At 38.3% G+C, this 16,629-nt stretch overlaps 1 protein-coding gene across 1 annotated transcript in view; it reads right to left on the minus strand.

Annotated features, from left to right (window-relative positions):
* The window catches only part of LOC137193494 (vertebrate ancient opsin-like), a 61,450-nt gene that overhangs the window by 10,287 nt on the left and 34,534 nt on the right, over window positions 1–16,629 (minus strand). Inside the window, exon 3 of the mRNA XM_067604709.1 lies at window positions 8,375–8,608. Coding sequence (XP_067460810.1) covers window positions 8,375–8,608 — 234 coding nt within the window. The remainder of the gene's footprint in view (window positions 1–8,374; window positions 8,609–16,629) is intronic.

Genomic DNA, 16,629 nt, shown 5'->3' on the forward strand with positions numbered 1-16,629 from the left:
GTTTGACATATGGTTTCATTATTTATGAGACTGTTCCTCCTGCCTATAAGTAGTCATGGAGTCGTTTTTAATAATACACCTGCAAATAAATTGTGCACAGGTAATTTGGCATTTTTAGAGCTCTGCTAGTTGGCTGATGTAGCCTTGAAAAGTCTTGTAGCTTAACAACTGATGTTTGCTAAACAGCTCCCCCAAAGAGCATTGGTCCAGTCATATCTTAGCAGCTGTAACTTGGAACGACAGTCCTGCCAAGCTTTAGATATCTCCATGCTGAAGCAGCGTGCATGTAGTTCTAATAAGAGAGATATTCAGCATTTGAAGTCTTCGGAGGATGGTTACATTTTTTAGCCTTTCCAAGAGCACAAGAGCAAAGGTGTCAGGAATTGATTAAACAAGGTGCGTTTATCTGCTCTAACATAAGCTGCTAACATTGGTACGTCTGGTTAACTTTACTGCAGTAACTTAAAGTAGTGTTACTGCCAAAGTCAAGGAACATAAGATAAGCTTATTACATTTTGTGGGTTTACAGGTTATGTCAAAAAAGCCCTTTTCACAATAACACATCCAATGTGTAGCATTTCCCCACTGTGGAAGCTGGTCCAGTTTGCCACTATATCAGAGTGCAGGGTAACGTTAGCAGCTCTGTGCTGCTTTTTATTGGATTCATAGGTTTACACTCCAGCAACCCCAGAGAATATTAATGGTGATAGTGTTATATTTGCCAAAACACATTGCTTTATCCTACAAGCCTTTTCTCTTGTTAAATTAAAATTGAAACACAGTTTGAAAATGTTAAGAATAAAGCATAAATCTAACCTCTGTCTTGCGTGTCCAGGTATATAAGCTAATCATCTAACCAGTGAAATAAGAGTCTGATCTGACTTTATATTTTCCTTATCATACAAATAAGGACTGAATAGCAATATAAGAACAATGCTGTTTCCTCATTTCTTTAATTGTCTTCTAGCTACATGAATCATCAACTGATGTGAGGATGCTTACTCATGACCTGGAACATGTAGCCTCAGTCTTTTAGCTATTATATTTAAAACCCCTTTAACAGGGAAGGTTTCTTGTTAGCTGCCAGTCGGTGTAACTGACAGTCGTGCTAGAAATGAGAGGGCTGCTTTTGTCTACCTCCTTCTGAAATCAATGACCCATTATATTTTAAAAATGACTAAGAATTCCCAACAATAAATCTGTCCCTGTTATCATTGTAAACTGCATACGTGCCATATGTAATGGAAAGCTTGACAGGCATAGCAACAGTAACTAAGGGGGGAGGGGCTTGGCAAACCAATCAATTACTGCTGACAGGTATTTGCCTAAATATGACCTTTGCTGTATTATTTGCAATTGTTATAAGATAACTTTAATGTTCAAGCCTGCAGGGGCCCAACAAACTCTGCTCCATTAACTTCATGATTCATCCAAAATGTTGATGTTGATGCTGTAATAATCCATAAGTTGTAAATGAACACAAAGTTGAACAATAACATTTAATGAGAGAGAAAAAAAGCAGATTCAGTGCAAACTTACCCACAATTTCAGGGTTTTTCCATGAACGTTCCTGACGTCTACGTCAGGTCTCTTGGCTGTGAGCGGCTCTGATCGATGATGGGACAAACACACACCAGCTGCTACTTGTATCTGTACAGCATTTTTAGTCTTCAACTCGCCTCAACTCACAGTTTCCATAGTAACGGGCTGGGAGGAATTGAAGACTGAAAATGACATACAGGACATTTGGTGTCCCTCTCTCCCACTTTCTCTCCCTCGCAGGCTGTCATGAGGTCGATGATGTGTGGGCGTAAATGTCCCTGTAAGGTTAGGTAGCTGTGGCGGCTGTGGGGCTTGAATAGGAAGGGTGTGTGAGATAGAAGAAGGAGGCTCCTGTATCTCCACATGACAGCAACATCTGGAACAGGGTGTTATTTTATATTGAAAACTTCACAATAAAATAACTCTTGACAGTAACTTTGTGAGGAAAGTTTAAACTTCAGTTCAAGATATTACATCTGAGTGACTTTGGAAACTGATAAGATTTGCTCTACAATAAACAGCACTATATAATTCTCTGTATAGAACTTGAAATCCAACTGCCTGAATCTGTGGGGAATATTTTTTAAAACCTTACATAGCATTTTGTGCTTCATTTAATAGAGTGGAATGAGATGATGAAGATTACATTGAGGTAAAACGTTTTATCAGTCTGCCCCAGTGGGGAAGACAATCTTAAATCTTAAAACTCAAGTCGGAATGTAATGTTTGGTAAGAGCTTTACTTGAGAGAGCAACTTTATAAGAAAGTATAAAAAACATGGACTTTATGTAGACTGGAACTTTCATACCACCTTACAGTACAGTACATCCATTGGGGAAAAAATAAATCCTAAATCAAAGCAGGGTTTTCCCTGGATTTTTTTGAGACAGAGATGGCAAAGACTAGAGAACTTGCGGGGTGCGGTGTATTCAGCTTGTCCGCACACGTTTCGAATGTCATGCACTTACATGAAAAAAAATCATGATTTGACAGACAAAAGTGCTTATCTCCCGATTTGATACTATCATGATACTTGGGTGCCGATTTGATATAGAATTTATTCTCAAAACTGATTTTTGATTGATTGAATATAAAAGCTTGCACTATTTTCAGTCTCTTGCTCCAGTATACTGTGTGCCAAACCATTCATTGGTGTCCTTAATACAATATGAAACATAACTAACAGATAAGATAAATAGTCTGCAGCCTTTTTATTTCAAAAAGTTAACTGCATTAATTAATGAATTAATTTGAAAGCATCTTTATCAGTCTCCTGCCTGTATGAGAATAACAAAATGAGGGAGGTGGAGTGCTCCGCTGTGTTGTTATAAACGTCATGCCACCATCAGTGGAAGCCATCGTTGTCCAAGACGCTGAGCGGGTGCATTGATTTTGAGGTGAAACAGACTGAGCACCAAGTTATTTTCTTCACCTCAGAGTTTGTTTACATTGTTTAATTCTGCAGTGTGAATTGGTCAGCTGGTCTCGTTTGTTACTGCTGATGGCTGCTCCGCTCTGCTAACATTAGTCTCTGAGTGACAGTGTAGAAAGTTCACAGCGTACTTCACGTTCTTCTCACAAAGGTAATTATTTAGTCACTAAATCAAAAATTGCTTGCAACAGCTGTCTTTTTTGAAGATGAACTGCTGCACTGCCCTCACAGTTGAGTTCCGCCTTTTTCATTCTGTCAAAATCGTATGTTGGAATTTTCAACAAAGGTGGCGGCCAATAATACAAAGGCAGCCCGCCATTGAGTTAGATAGACAGGGAAAACCTTGCAAAGTAATAGGCGTTAGATGTCGTAAACAAAAAAGCATTCACTCTTTGAAATTGATATTATCGTTAGTCAACTGTGGAAAAAAGTTACCTGCAGTACTTTGCTTTCAATTTGTGTTCATTTTATAAAAGGTCTAAAGTTCCTCAAATCTCATTTAGGAAGCTCATACATTTTGTCCAACATCTATGGTCTCCTATTCTGAGAGGGAATACAGAAAAACAGCAAATAATTAATGTCTGAATAAATGCAGCAATAGATTTACTTTAATAATTTAGATGGTAAAAAATCCTGCAATAACCATGCTATATACGAAGGCCTTTGAAGGAAAACACCAAGAAAGGTTTAGCTATATTTCTCAACCAGGCCCTTATTTTCCTTATTTTCTGTTTAAATGTCAGTCGCTTTCTTTACTGTTTTTCACCATTCACCATTTGTACTGCTCTCCAAAACACAGAGAGAAAAATCCAAAATATACTCACATCAGCAGGACCTGCCTTAATCTATTTTCTGATTACCCTTTGCTTAAAACTTGTGTATGTTGCCGCATGAGGTAGCCGGAAAGTACGCTGATGCTGCGTTCATGTCATATGGGATGTTCTGTAAATACAACCTGTCGTATGTTCGTGTCAACTTTCCTGTGGGAATTACAAGTAAGATCTGGACATTTTTGCAGAGGCTGTAATCACACACCTGGTAATGTGGCTGTAGAAACACAGGCAGAAAACATCAGAAAAATCAGCTGTGTAATAATATAAAGGCCTTAAAACTAGATGTCAAAACAAGGCCTCAAAATTAGGTAATGATGCAAGAGTCGCCTTAAAGTTGCAGTGCAAGACTTTTGTATTCTCCTCCTGGAATTGTGAGTAATTACACATACACTGTCGACGTCTGCATACAGTGATCCCTCCCCACCCCATCTCCCCCATCCCCAGGAGTGCTCTGTTAAGGGCAAAGGGGGAAAAAACATCATGGAGTTGTCATATGAGGTAATTATCTATTTGTAGCCTATTTTCTGCTACAGAAATGTGTACTTCCAGCACTTCAGGTGCGCTAGGAAAAGTTGCCACACACATCAGATTTAAAAACTGTGTACTGTGAAATACAGAGAGATTTATGGAGGTGATAGGCTAAATCAGCATTGTGTGAACTTGTTTGGCAAGGGCTTGAATGTAACGGACATTCATTAATATGTAATGAACACTGCAGGTTTAAGGCCCTTATCATTGCAGTTTATTGGTTGTTGTGCTTTATATTTATGGTTAATCAGGTTATCACAAACAAATTGCCAGACAATAAACCTGGAGGTTTTTGGTCCTCCAAGGCAGTGGTTCCCAACCCCGTTGGCTTGTGACCTCTTTAAATTAAGAAAAGTTTAAACATGTAACAACTTACAGCCTTAGAAAGGACTTGAGTTGACGACAATGAAACAAGGAATGAGTTCATTTCTTTTCATATTGTTCTATTTGAAGGATTTTAGAGGCCTGAAGAGGTAAATACATCCAATATTTCACCAGGAAACAAAAACAAACTTTAATTTATGTACCAGAAATACTTTTTTTAAACCTCAGTTCTAAAAACAATGTTAACAAAACATTGTAAGTTTATGTGCTGTATTTTTTCTAACACTATTATTTAATGATGTATTATTGTTGACAATGTATATTTATGATTGATGATTAAGAGTAATGATGATGATTATTGTATTATTATTGTTAATGATGTATTTTATTGAATGTCCTTTTTACTTTTATGTATGTAAATGTTCCCTGTGCAAAAAATTTAATAAAGTATATTTAAAAGTAAACAATGTTTACAAATATGAAATGAGCAATTAAAATGTGGATGTTATGATAATTAATCAAAGTTATTAATAGATGTGTAACTGTTGTAGATTGCTCTGGCAGTGAACTGTAGCTACAGTATCCAAAGCTCTAGAGTGAAGCAAGTAACACAATCAATCATTGTGATAGAAAACATCAGGAAATTAAGACCTAGTTAAAGCAACTGGAATTCCCCATTAAACAATACCTGCACTCTAAGCATATCCTTTTGGGGCAAAACAGCATCACTACTCCCACTAGTTAGGCAATGTGTCTCATTAAATCTGATTTGAATTCACCACAGACCTTTGCTGGAAATAGCCTAATCTAATTTTCAGGAAAGAGGATCTTGGATCCATTTCAAACATTGTTCTAGACTTTAAGTGCTGTCTTGGCTAAATCTGAAATTGCTAAATAAAAAGGCTCCAACTGAATGATTCAACAAAAATATGCTTGTTTGCATCAGCCTGTGGACTGAATTAAACAACACAAACAAGCGAGAGTTGCATGATAAATGTGACACTACTTTTAAGGTCTGCTGTGATTAATTATTTGGATACAAAGGCTTTGTGTGTCCCCTAGTCCTTAATCAATAATTTATATATATATGTATATATATATATAAGTATACAGCTAGTTTATAATCAGATGTGGTTCATATGTTGGCCACTGGAGGTAGAACACGAAGAATGACTGATGAAGCATTTCTGATGTTGGAGTTCACTTTCCAACCCTTGCTGCATTTTGGCTTTCATCCTGTCTCTCTGGCCCTCATTCCAAAAGAGCATGAGCGGGGCCCGCGTTGGTCATGTCTTTGCAGAATTTCTTCCACTGGCTGTGTTGAACTTATGTAAACACAAATTTAAAAAGGTCCTGAAAACATATTTTCTCAATAAGTTTCTCACTAAAACTAAGATCCCACATAAACACACTGTAATCCTGCCAGAGTTCTAACAGTTTTGATTATTTAACATTTGAGGATTTGGTGACATTTGAATCTCAATCTGATGACAGTTGGTAACTGTTAAAACCTTATGATATCAGTCCTGGTTGATTTGGCAGCACCAATTGTTATGGTGGAAATAGCAAGCGTGGTTTAGTACAACATGTCCGAGAATTCTGGGGGCAAACACTTAACGAGCAGCTACTTTGTCAGAAATACAACAGATGAGCAACTGGTGTAGCTGTTTACAGTGCAGCAAACAAACTCACTTTGTTCTGATAAAGAAGTCAGTCAATAATTGGCCATTTTTTCCATTAAATTAATCAAGAAATAATAATTTTCCATCATGCATGCATTGTTTCCTGTGAATCCCCTGTGTGTGTGTGTGTGTGTGTGTGTGTGAGTGTGTGTTAGAAGGCAATCTAAATTTCACACGGGAATGGCAGACTCCACCAATAAAAATGAAAACTACTATCAAAAGGCAATTACAGAATGTAAATACAATGAATGGCTATTGCTGAAAAAAATGCAGATTATAACAGTATTCCTAACGAGGTTTGACTTAATGAACACCTGAAGGAATATAATTTTCACTTGTAATAGGGTCGGGCGATGTCCACCAAATTGGCATATGATGATGTCCAAAGTGACACATTGCAATGGAATATTGTTGCTCTACTCACCCAGTCTTTCGTTACTTTTCCTCCCTATAGGCTGTACTTAAGCTACCTCATTAAGCAGATCATCTGATTATATTTTTTCTTTTAAATACTAGTCATAGTGATGTAACTGCAGAATATACCAGTGAATTAAAAAAAAAAAAATATATATATTGATCAGTGATGGTGGCAAATCACCATGCATTATGGTGGTGACACACTTGGTTCCTAAAAAGGTACCACTTCACCCATCTGGCAGTACTTTGGGTTTTGGCCTAACGAAAGAGGAGAACAAGAAACAGGTGTGTTCAGGATTTGTGCTAATGTAATCTTTGCAAAAGATGGACAGACGATGAATCTTCATGACCATTTGCATACACACCATCCCGTCGATAATTCAACATTTAGTAAGTAACCAAATAATAAAATAATATATAAGAAATAAGTAATAAATACATTTTTCTATGTTACAGCAGAGACATTGGAATGATAACATTTTTCTCCTTTTGTAATTCCAGTGTCTGTGGCTATTGTCAATCTCTGCTTGGTGTAGTTTACTGTGTGGCATGCAGATTTGATCCGGGCTGGCCAAACCAAATTGGTGTGTCTCTTTGTGTGGTAGTGTGGCAGGGTGCAGTGTTGGTGTGGACTGGTGGGGGAGTGTGGCTTTTAAGTCACTGTTATGATGGTAGGAGGCCCAACCCTAACTCGTAATAAATAATACCCTAGACACACACACATATATATTACTTTCACTGTTGCTTTTTTAATAATTAATTTTTCATGTTATCAAGAAATACATTTTTTTGACTAAAATGTGAAGTCAAGTTTACATGGGCCTTAAAGAGCGACTTACCACCCCATTGTAATGTTGTACAGGTGTACTCCAGTACATCATGACATCACTGTTGGGTGTGGTTACCAGTGATCAGTGATACAAAGGTGGTTAGAGGGGTAATGGTCTTGAAACTTTCAACCATAGAAGTTTTTTTTAGGTTGATGTTACTACTTATTACTTTTTAAAGAATATGTATTAAGCATCACTTTTTTTTCAGTAGCTACAGTGACAGTAGTAGTGATAAGCCTAATGTGAAATGAGGATAGCTAAGAGGGGCATTTGACATGGACTCATTATGTCAGTTTTAATTTATGTCCTCATGGGCATCTTAAAATTAAATAGAATATAGGAATAGAGCAAATACAACATAATAGTCCCAGGCCTCCCATAACAACAATTAAAGATAATAAGTTAAGGCTACATAATAAGGATTATGTGGCCTGAGGTGCTCAGAAATGCCAACTCGGACAAGGTAGAAGATTAGGTACATTCGCTGTAAAATTATATTACACAAGCTTTAACGTATTTCCTCAAATCTGCAAATAGCTAATTTTAAATGTGAAAAAACACCTTATTCATCATTCACACAGAAGTACATAATTTAGATTATTCAGTGTCAAGAAGGCACCAGTGTAACATCTGATAGGAATATAAAACATGGACTCATTTCCATTATATCAAACTACCCTGAAAACAGTGGAGATGACTGGTCTCAGTAGGTGAGATGTCCTCAGCCTGTCACTTTGTGACAGTGAAAGATAAAAGGCACTGACCCCAGCGCCAGCCCTTCCTCACCTGTTTATTCATGAAGACATAGATGACTGGGTTGATGACCGTGCTCGTCTTGGCCAGGACTGAGGGAATGATGCTCGCCTCGGGTGTGACCAGACCCGGTGGCCCAAAGGTGGCTACCAGGGCCATGATGCCATATGGCAGCCAGCACAATAGGTAGCAGATCACCATAACCACCACCATGAATAACACGCGCTGCTCTCGTTTCCTGCTCATCGATGGATTGATCCCACTCACCTGGAGACAGCAAGGGAGAAGGAGGAGGAGAGGAGGATTAGAAATAAGATATTAATGAGCTAGCAATATTCTGTGATAACACGATGTTTTCAGATGTGTAGGTTTTTGATTTTTGCTGTCACAAGGCATCTGGATTTTCTTCATTGGGAGAGAGCTGTTAGAAAAGGAGGAGTGGAGTATAGGAAGTAAAATGCAGAAGTGACAGAAAAGAATACAGGTCAGATGGGTTGAAGTGAGAGATTGAAAAGTGTAGGGAGAGGTGGAGAGAGAGCAGGAAACACACAGAGGTTAGGGAAACTCATCTGAACATCCACAGAAGGACCCTTGTCAGTGAGGAGTGAGACAGAGGCAGTAGAAGAAGAAACTCACTGACAGTACAGAGAGTACTTTGTTACCTGATCATTTGATTGCCTGGATGTCTTGACCTCAGAAACACAATCATTTTTAACATCAACACAGGGACACACAGGATCTCACAAATTAAAGGGTAATTCTGGTTAATTACATCTTGGGTCTTTTTTTGTTTGGTTTTGGCCACCATTCCTAGCGGTAATGAAAACATCGCTCTCACCAAGTTAATTACTGAGATCTCGAAACACTGCAACAATGCTAAAAAGGAGTCAGCCGGAGCAGGAACACAATTAGTCAGACAATTAAAACAGTTTTTAAATAAATCTCTGAGTTAAACAAATGTATTTGGATTCAAGGATTCAAGGCAATTTATTGTCATTCCAGATGTTGGTACATGAAGGGAATGAAATTAGGTGTGCAGGTCCTGGTTGGAGCTAGAGAAGCCTCTGCATTGCTGCACGCCACCATGAATTGCAGAGAAAACGTTAAATGGTACAGTGATTACTCAGACTACCCATAGTTTGACCCACTTTCAGACTGAAATATCTCAGCAACTACTAGATGGATTGAAATAACATTTTGTCCAGGCATTCATGGTCCCCAGAGAATGATCCCTAATAACTCTGGTGATCCTCTGACTTTTCCTTTAGTGCTACCATTTACGGTTTTCAGTGAAATGTATTAGATGCATTGCCATGTAATTTGGTACAGATATTCACTGTCCCCACTGGATGATTTGTAATATGGTTGGTGAAACCTTCACTTTTCATCTAGTGCCATCATCAGGTCTAATTTTTAATTTGTCCAATAATTATTGTTATTTGACTAATGACCAAACATAGTACCTGCAAAACTGTTATCTCAGCTGCACTTTGTGTTTAGTAATCTGTTGCTGTTGATGACTTGTTGTGAAGTCATCCTTGGAAACTGTTTGGATAAGGGCAGGCACTTTCAAAAATTACCTGGCAGGTGATTGCATGAACCATCTGCCTATCACCGTCTATCACCGTCTTACCTTGTGAGGCGGCTGGATTCGCAACACTGATTGGTCCGAACCACCGGTGGTTTGGGCACAAGCACATAATGTGTTTAGTACTAATTAACAAATGTTAGTAATGGTAAATATCACCTACTAAACGTTTGCCTGTTAGCATTGTTGCTAGCATGTTGTTTGCATGTTAGCATGAGCCACTAGCAAGGCTGCACACTCTTACAAAGAATCCACATAGAAAGCAAGATGTGAGTGATGCGTAAGCACTATTGAAGCATTTTATCCGTTCAGTCCTCACCAACTCTGACCTGCATTCCCAGGGTGACGCATCTGACGTCAGTGTAGATTGATACGCTTCTTTTAAATCAAATGTATCTGTTCCATGAGACGTGCTTCAAAAACGCTTCTAAGAACGCTTTTTAAAAACGCTTCTAATCCAAATCCAAATAAATTGCTTCAAATAATCTGGCTAAACTGCTTGTTTACAATGTGTCTGATTGTCGGACTGTTTGTATTTACAGACCATGTTGTAGCAATGTTGCTGTTTGCTCAGACCTCAGCCATTACTTTGGTGAGTATGATGTAATAATTTTAACAAACACATACATAAATAGTGGCAAATGAATGAATGATGCATAAGATCATGCTCTGACCATTTTAGACATAATGAAGGTGTGTGTGTGTGTGTGTGTGCGTGTGTGTGCGTGTGTGCATGTGTGTATTCTTTAGTGAGTGTTCTTTACCCACTAAACACATACACACTCACCTTCACATGGACACACTTGCACACTGACGAACACCTTCACTCTCCACAAACTTGAGCTGTCTCCATTTGTATCTTTGATTCATGGCCATATGTCGGCTGCTGTCACTCAATTTCATCGCCATGGAGACACACTGACAGGTAACCACTTTTAAAAAAGCTCAAGCAGTGGCAGAGTTTCTGGGTGAGGTGGTGGTATTCTGAGATACACTTAATGAAAGTAGATATGCTGCACACATAGTTACACACACACACTCACATATAAGAAGAACACCCAAAGCAGGAAAACAAAAAGATTAAGAAAAAAAAAATCTGTCCAGTGCTCAGTCATCATCATCACTCTCTTGACAGCTAATCATTAAGAAAACTATTCCTCTCTTTGTAGCTCTCTGCTAACACCTAAGACATAAATCTACTCTTATAGATATTTTCATGTTAGCACATGCCACACACAACAGTGAACATGTGTTTGCATGATGTGAGGGTCTATAAAATATGATACAGTATATTTAGGAGCTCTTCTCCTTAATAATTCAGCTCACACCACACCTACCATGCTATAAACTTACGCATTCCTGTAGACAACCATGCTGTCGCTCATACTGTGACATTTTCATGAATATACACATTAAAAGAGCACTCAGCTATCACCAGACAGGCAGAGTGTTGTATTACTGTCACAATATGACAGAAAGAAAATAAATGCTTTCCCATTGTGACAGACTAATCAAGCCATGCCAGTGATTGGCAGCCTCTTTACATTTAGCTCATTTACCCCCAAGAAGCTCCCACAACTCTGCAAATGGGGATTTAGTGTGTTCATACTAAACATGTTTAGACCATTTTACTCACTTGGAGTGTTCACTCCCTTAGTTTAATAACTTTCAAGCAAACTGTGTCATGGTGTTTTTAGGAGCTACTATCTTAGTAATGTTTTAAAACAGGTCCTGGAATTCAGACAGAAGCAGACGAAAGCTGGCATCTTATTTCTAACTGCCAATTTTGCTGACTGAATCTGTTGCTAGGTCATTTTATTACCTGTAGCTAGCTTGCCAGTTAAGCGTTAGCTCCATAAATTGTTTGAAAACGCTGTCTCCAGCCGATTTTTTTAGTGTTACAAGCTGACTCATTTTAAAACAAGAATCCTGTAAAGGGGGTCTTCAATATGCAATTAATGGCTATATAGAGTGCATGATATAGTGCTAAAACACAGTGGCTAAAGCTGCAAGTCAGCATCCTCACCAGTTGTTGATTGATGTAGAAGTGTAGAGCTAGCCCGAAAAGGAAAGATGTATACATAACCCACTTTAGCCCCTTAGCTTTCTTGGACAAGCAAGAGGTGTGGGGGTTATATTTGTGTTATCCATATTTTCAAACATTATGTCCGTTTTTTTAACATTACAAGATTTCCCTGTTTAAAATGAGGACTAACCAACGTGTCTGGGAAATGTAATTCTGTCTGTGGTAACGAGTTTGACCGAGTTTAAACTTCCCCAAATCCAATAAAAGAATGACAGAGCTGCTAATGTTAGCCTAAACTCTGATATACAGTAGTAGCATTCAGTAATAGCCTCCACATGGTGGGGAAATACTACACAGTGGACAAAATAATGTAGTATAATGCTCCTTGGTTGGATGCGGATAATTTATGCAGCCATTAGAGCAGGAAAAAAAGTCCTCTAAACAAAATCCTCAGGAAAACAATTAGATTTGTGTCTAGTTTGCTTGAAAGAGGCCACTAAACCCAAACAAACCAAATACAAATATAACTTTTGATTCACCATAACAGCCAGTACGTCTATAAATCACTACATATGCTTCCAAGAGCTGAGTGACAGCTTAGTGCGATCTCTATATAGCTCTCCTGACACAGTGGTTAAACTGTCTTTTTACTGCCTTCTCATGTAAAGCTGAAAGTTTTTATAATTTGTTCTTCTTCAATTGAAACGGTCACCCATCATATTGGCTCAGAAAGTTTCATTTTTAGTTCCAGTTTGACTCTGTTCCCACCCTATAGACTTTCCCACTTTGTCAGCTCTGGAGAATAGGTGGCCAATAGCTTCAATCCTGGCTCTGATTAAATAAATGAAGTGGCAGGGATCACAGACAAATTGAGGAAATGGAGAGTAAGTGCTGAATGATTGCAATCAAAGGCTTGGTGGCTGGTGAAAGGAACTGGCTTGCTAATTGACTTTCCTTACAGAGAAACCGTTTCATATGCTAAACAGCAATCCCCAAAGCCGTGCAATTAATATTTATGTGTTGCGTCTGTGTGACGGCACAAATCTGTTGCAGCCTTTTGTCAAAATGTTGAAGACTACAAGCTCGGTAATGAGCATCAAAATATCAGCAGGTTTTTGATGATGGACAACAATGTTGCAGTAAGCAAGAAGTTAGTGAACTGATAACAGCCGACCCTTTCTTTTTAGTTCAGCATTATGACAGTTTGAGAGTTGTAGATTATGGGCAAGTGGTTCAATGCGGCTTTGACGCTAACAGAGTGTGGATAAACAAGTGGGAAAAAATTAGTCAAGAACTGTTTGACAAGGAAATGTTTGTAAAGAGAAAATATCTTCACAGCCTTCAATGACTTTATTAAATATCAGATGGCTAATTTTCCTCTACAACGACAGGAGCATTGTCTCCTCTTGAGTCCCTGGCAGGCTGTCAGTTATTCAGACAGATTATCTGTCCAAAGTGCTGCGATTTTAAAATTAGTTTTATGGTAAACTAAAATGCCTGGAAATGGAATAAAGTTTAGAGTGTTGGTACATGGAATATCTGTATGGTTTCATCGTGTGTGGTTGTGTGTGCTCTAACTGTCACTTTCTGTCCATATTTCTGGTTTTCAGGTCCTGTCAGCACACATAAGTACATGTGCGACTGTCCTTATCATGAAAACACTGTTTGTTCCAACAGTTAAAACATCATATTTCCTGACAGATGACCTCTTGTGGCTGTGCAGATAATGATAGATAATGAAGGGATCACTGTGAATAGTGTCATGTTGGTGTGGCACCACGGTACCTCTTCAGCTTTGTTTGCATCAGTCTCCTGTCAACAGTCAATGTTGCTTTTAACCATAACAATAGTCATTCTCTTATTTTAACGGTTTAAGGTGTTTTTATATCTGACATATTTGGTTTGCTTCAAACAAACTCTGGTATGTTTTCCCATTGAGTTTGGTTTGTTTGGGTCAGTATAATAGCATAATAGTATAATAGGACTCTGGTGAGGATTGTTTTTGGTGTGAAAGCAAAGCGGACCAACCACAGAATATGTTTTTGTGATAGTAGATGTGATTTTAGCATGAAAGCTCAAAAAGCTATGTCTGTATAAGTGATGAGCAATATGGCCAATATTTATGTATGATTGTTTGGTAACTACACTAACACGTATGTGCATCAGCACGTGAGTACAGGCATTTTACCAAAGGTGTGTTTAGCTTGTATCCACCTCCAACTACACAGTAATTATCCTCATGTAATATTACTTAAATATTACCTCTTTTGTTTTGTCCTGTCAGGGTTAGGGTTGCTTCCTTTCCTCCTTCCTTCCATAACAAATGAGCTGAACTGCTGTACAGGGATGAAAGTGTCTTTAGATGACTAAACTTAACCATAACAATACAAGTTGCAGATCAGAAAATGCTAATATGAATAATTTTTGTAGTGGTAATATGAGTTTTGGGAGGCATGACAAACCATATTGTCTGGACAATAGGGGCAGGAATCAGAAAACACTGATATTGGTTATTTTGCTACGCAATGACAAACAACGGTTAGGTTGAAGGACTTGGTGAGGATTGGTGTGTGTGTGTGTGTGTGTGTGTGTGTGTGTGTGTGTGTGTGTGTCTGTGTGTGTGTCTGTGTGTGTGTCTGTGTCGCAGACTTGTAATTTAGAGTATTTGGCTGCAAAATTCACCTTTGATGGGCAAATATACCTAAAAAATATTTTTTTTGCAGTGGATGCACTATAGATGATTTATGTAAGCCAGTACTACATGTATTAAACACTGGATGAGGTATCCAAACACAACTGTCCATTCTTTCAAAATAAAGGGTGTAAAATTTCTATCACTTCTAACTTGTGTTCTCTGGCTCACATAATTGTCATGAACATAGCCCCTTCTACTGGACTTAGTTTCAAATTGTAGTGATTTAAAGAGGCTAGACTGCTGTTTCTCTTGTACTGATGCCCAGTGTGTCATGTGACCTGCAATTTGTACTTTGGTGACAGCAGCAAAATCAGACCTATCCATGTGTGATTATTTCTTATGCATTCTGGGTGTCAAGGGACAGTTTTTTTTAAAACAGAAAAAACACCTAAGTCAATAGAAAATCCAGCACAGCACAGCCAGCAGTTGAAGAAAGTGCTGAGCCCACGCAAACCACTGTCACCAAAAAAATTTACCAACGAACCGATGCAATGATGATTATTTCATGGTTCAATAATGTTCCTACCGAAAAACACAGACTTTTCTTTGTATTTTTCAGTAGGAACACACATAAAACACAAAAATCTGTACAAGCTTAAATGCTTGCATGTCTGTGTATTTTCCGCTACACAGACATTTCGCTCTTCCAGATGATACTGATGTTGACATTAAGAACCTGCTTTCACTATGTGTCAAGTCTGTTGCTCCTCTCTGGAGAAAGACAGTAACTCTGTGCTTTTCTGCTGTCACACTGAAATCTTCTGTAGATATTTCCTGTCTGTAGGCATAGCCATCTATTCTAATCACAGCATGTCAAATGTAAGAGGATGAATAATGGTGTGTGAAGCAAGGGAGACAGATAAACTGGATTGTATGCTATGTCACTTGAGAAATATGACAGATACATATTACTATGGGCATTTAGCTGTTCATATTTCATGTTCAGAGGAGGATCTTGCAGTGAATGTGCGAGTTCCTATAGAAGCTCTTAATGGTAAAGTACTTGAAAGATGTGAAGTGAACACTCACCAAGGTACATGATGTGCTTTCTGAAGAGATAGAAAAAAAGGAGTTATTCAGGTGTTCTGACTGATGTGAGAAGGTCATTTCACCACCGGAGAGACGGACAGAAATGGAACCAAAAGAAGTGATGACCAGGTTGCCTCATGGAGGGGAATGTAGTGGTGGAATTTAGTATACAATGGGCTGGTTGTTTTTCAGGCTGCAGCTCCATTATTATTATCTTTGTTCAAGGAGAAAGTAGTCGAAGGACATGCAAGAATTGAGGGAATATTGAATGAGCTTCAGTTTAAAAGAATACTTTAGCAGCCTGGCTGAGTTGATGTTGCAGTGGTCAAGGTGGGGGATGATTAAAGCTTGAGCAAAGAGCTGGTCAGAATCCTAGGTGAGGAAAGATCTGATTTAATGGATTTTTTCAAGAGGCAAATCCCCATACTCAGGTTATGGCTGCATTGTGGGTTTTGTATGACAGTTCCTTGTCTAGAATCAAGTCAGGACTCCTGCAGGTTTCAGGCAGGAGTCGTTATAGTTTTGTCAGTGATGATGGAAAGGGCTAGTGGAGGGAAAAAGTGCAGTACTCTCTTACCACCCATCCTATCTATTTTTTAGTATTGTTAGTTTTCAAGGAGAATGGCTCACAACCCATTGTTGGCATATTCTGTGGCCTATATATATGTATTGACTTATACATTGGGTAAAGTTGAAATAGATAAATTAAATGCTTTTCAGCCAGAAATTAAACCATTACTCTTGCTTCATTCAGCAGTCTGTGAATGGCAAATATCTTAATTTAAAAAATATTTTCATTTCTTGAGCTGAAGCGGAGGGACGAAGAGGAATGTACTGAGGTGAACATTTATATTGGTTCTAATTTGCCAGACAAACTAAATCAATAATAGAAAAGTAGCAGTGAACATGTTAACTCAATTTGGTTTCTTTGCCTACGGTTGTCTCCGCTG

The sequence above is a fragment of the Thunnus thynnus genome, chromosome 12 (assembly GCF_963924715.1).
Source record: "Thunnus thynnus chromosome 12, fThuThy2.1, whole genome shotgun sequence".
NCBI lineage: Eukaryota > Metazoa > Chordata > Actinopteri > Scombriformes > Scombridae > Thunnus > Thunnus thynnus.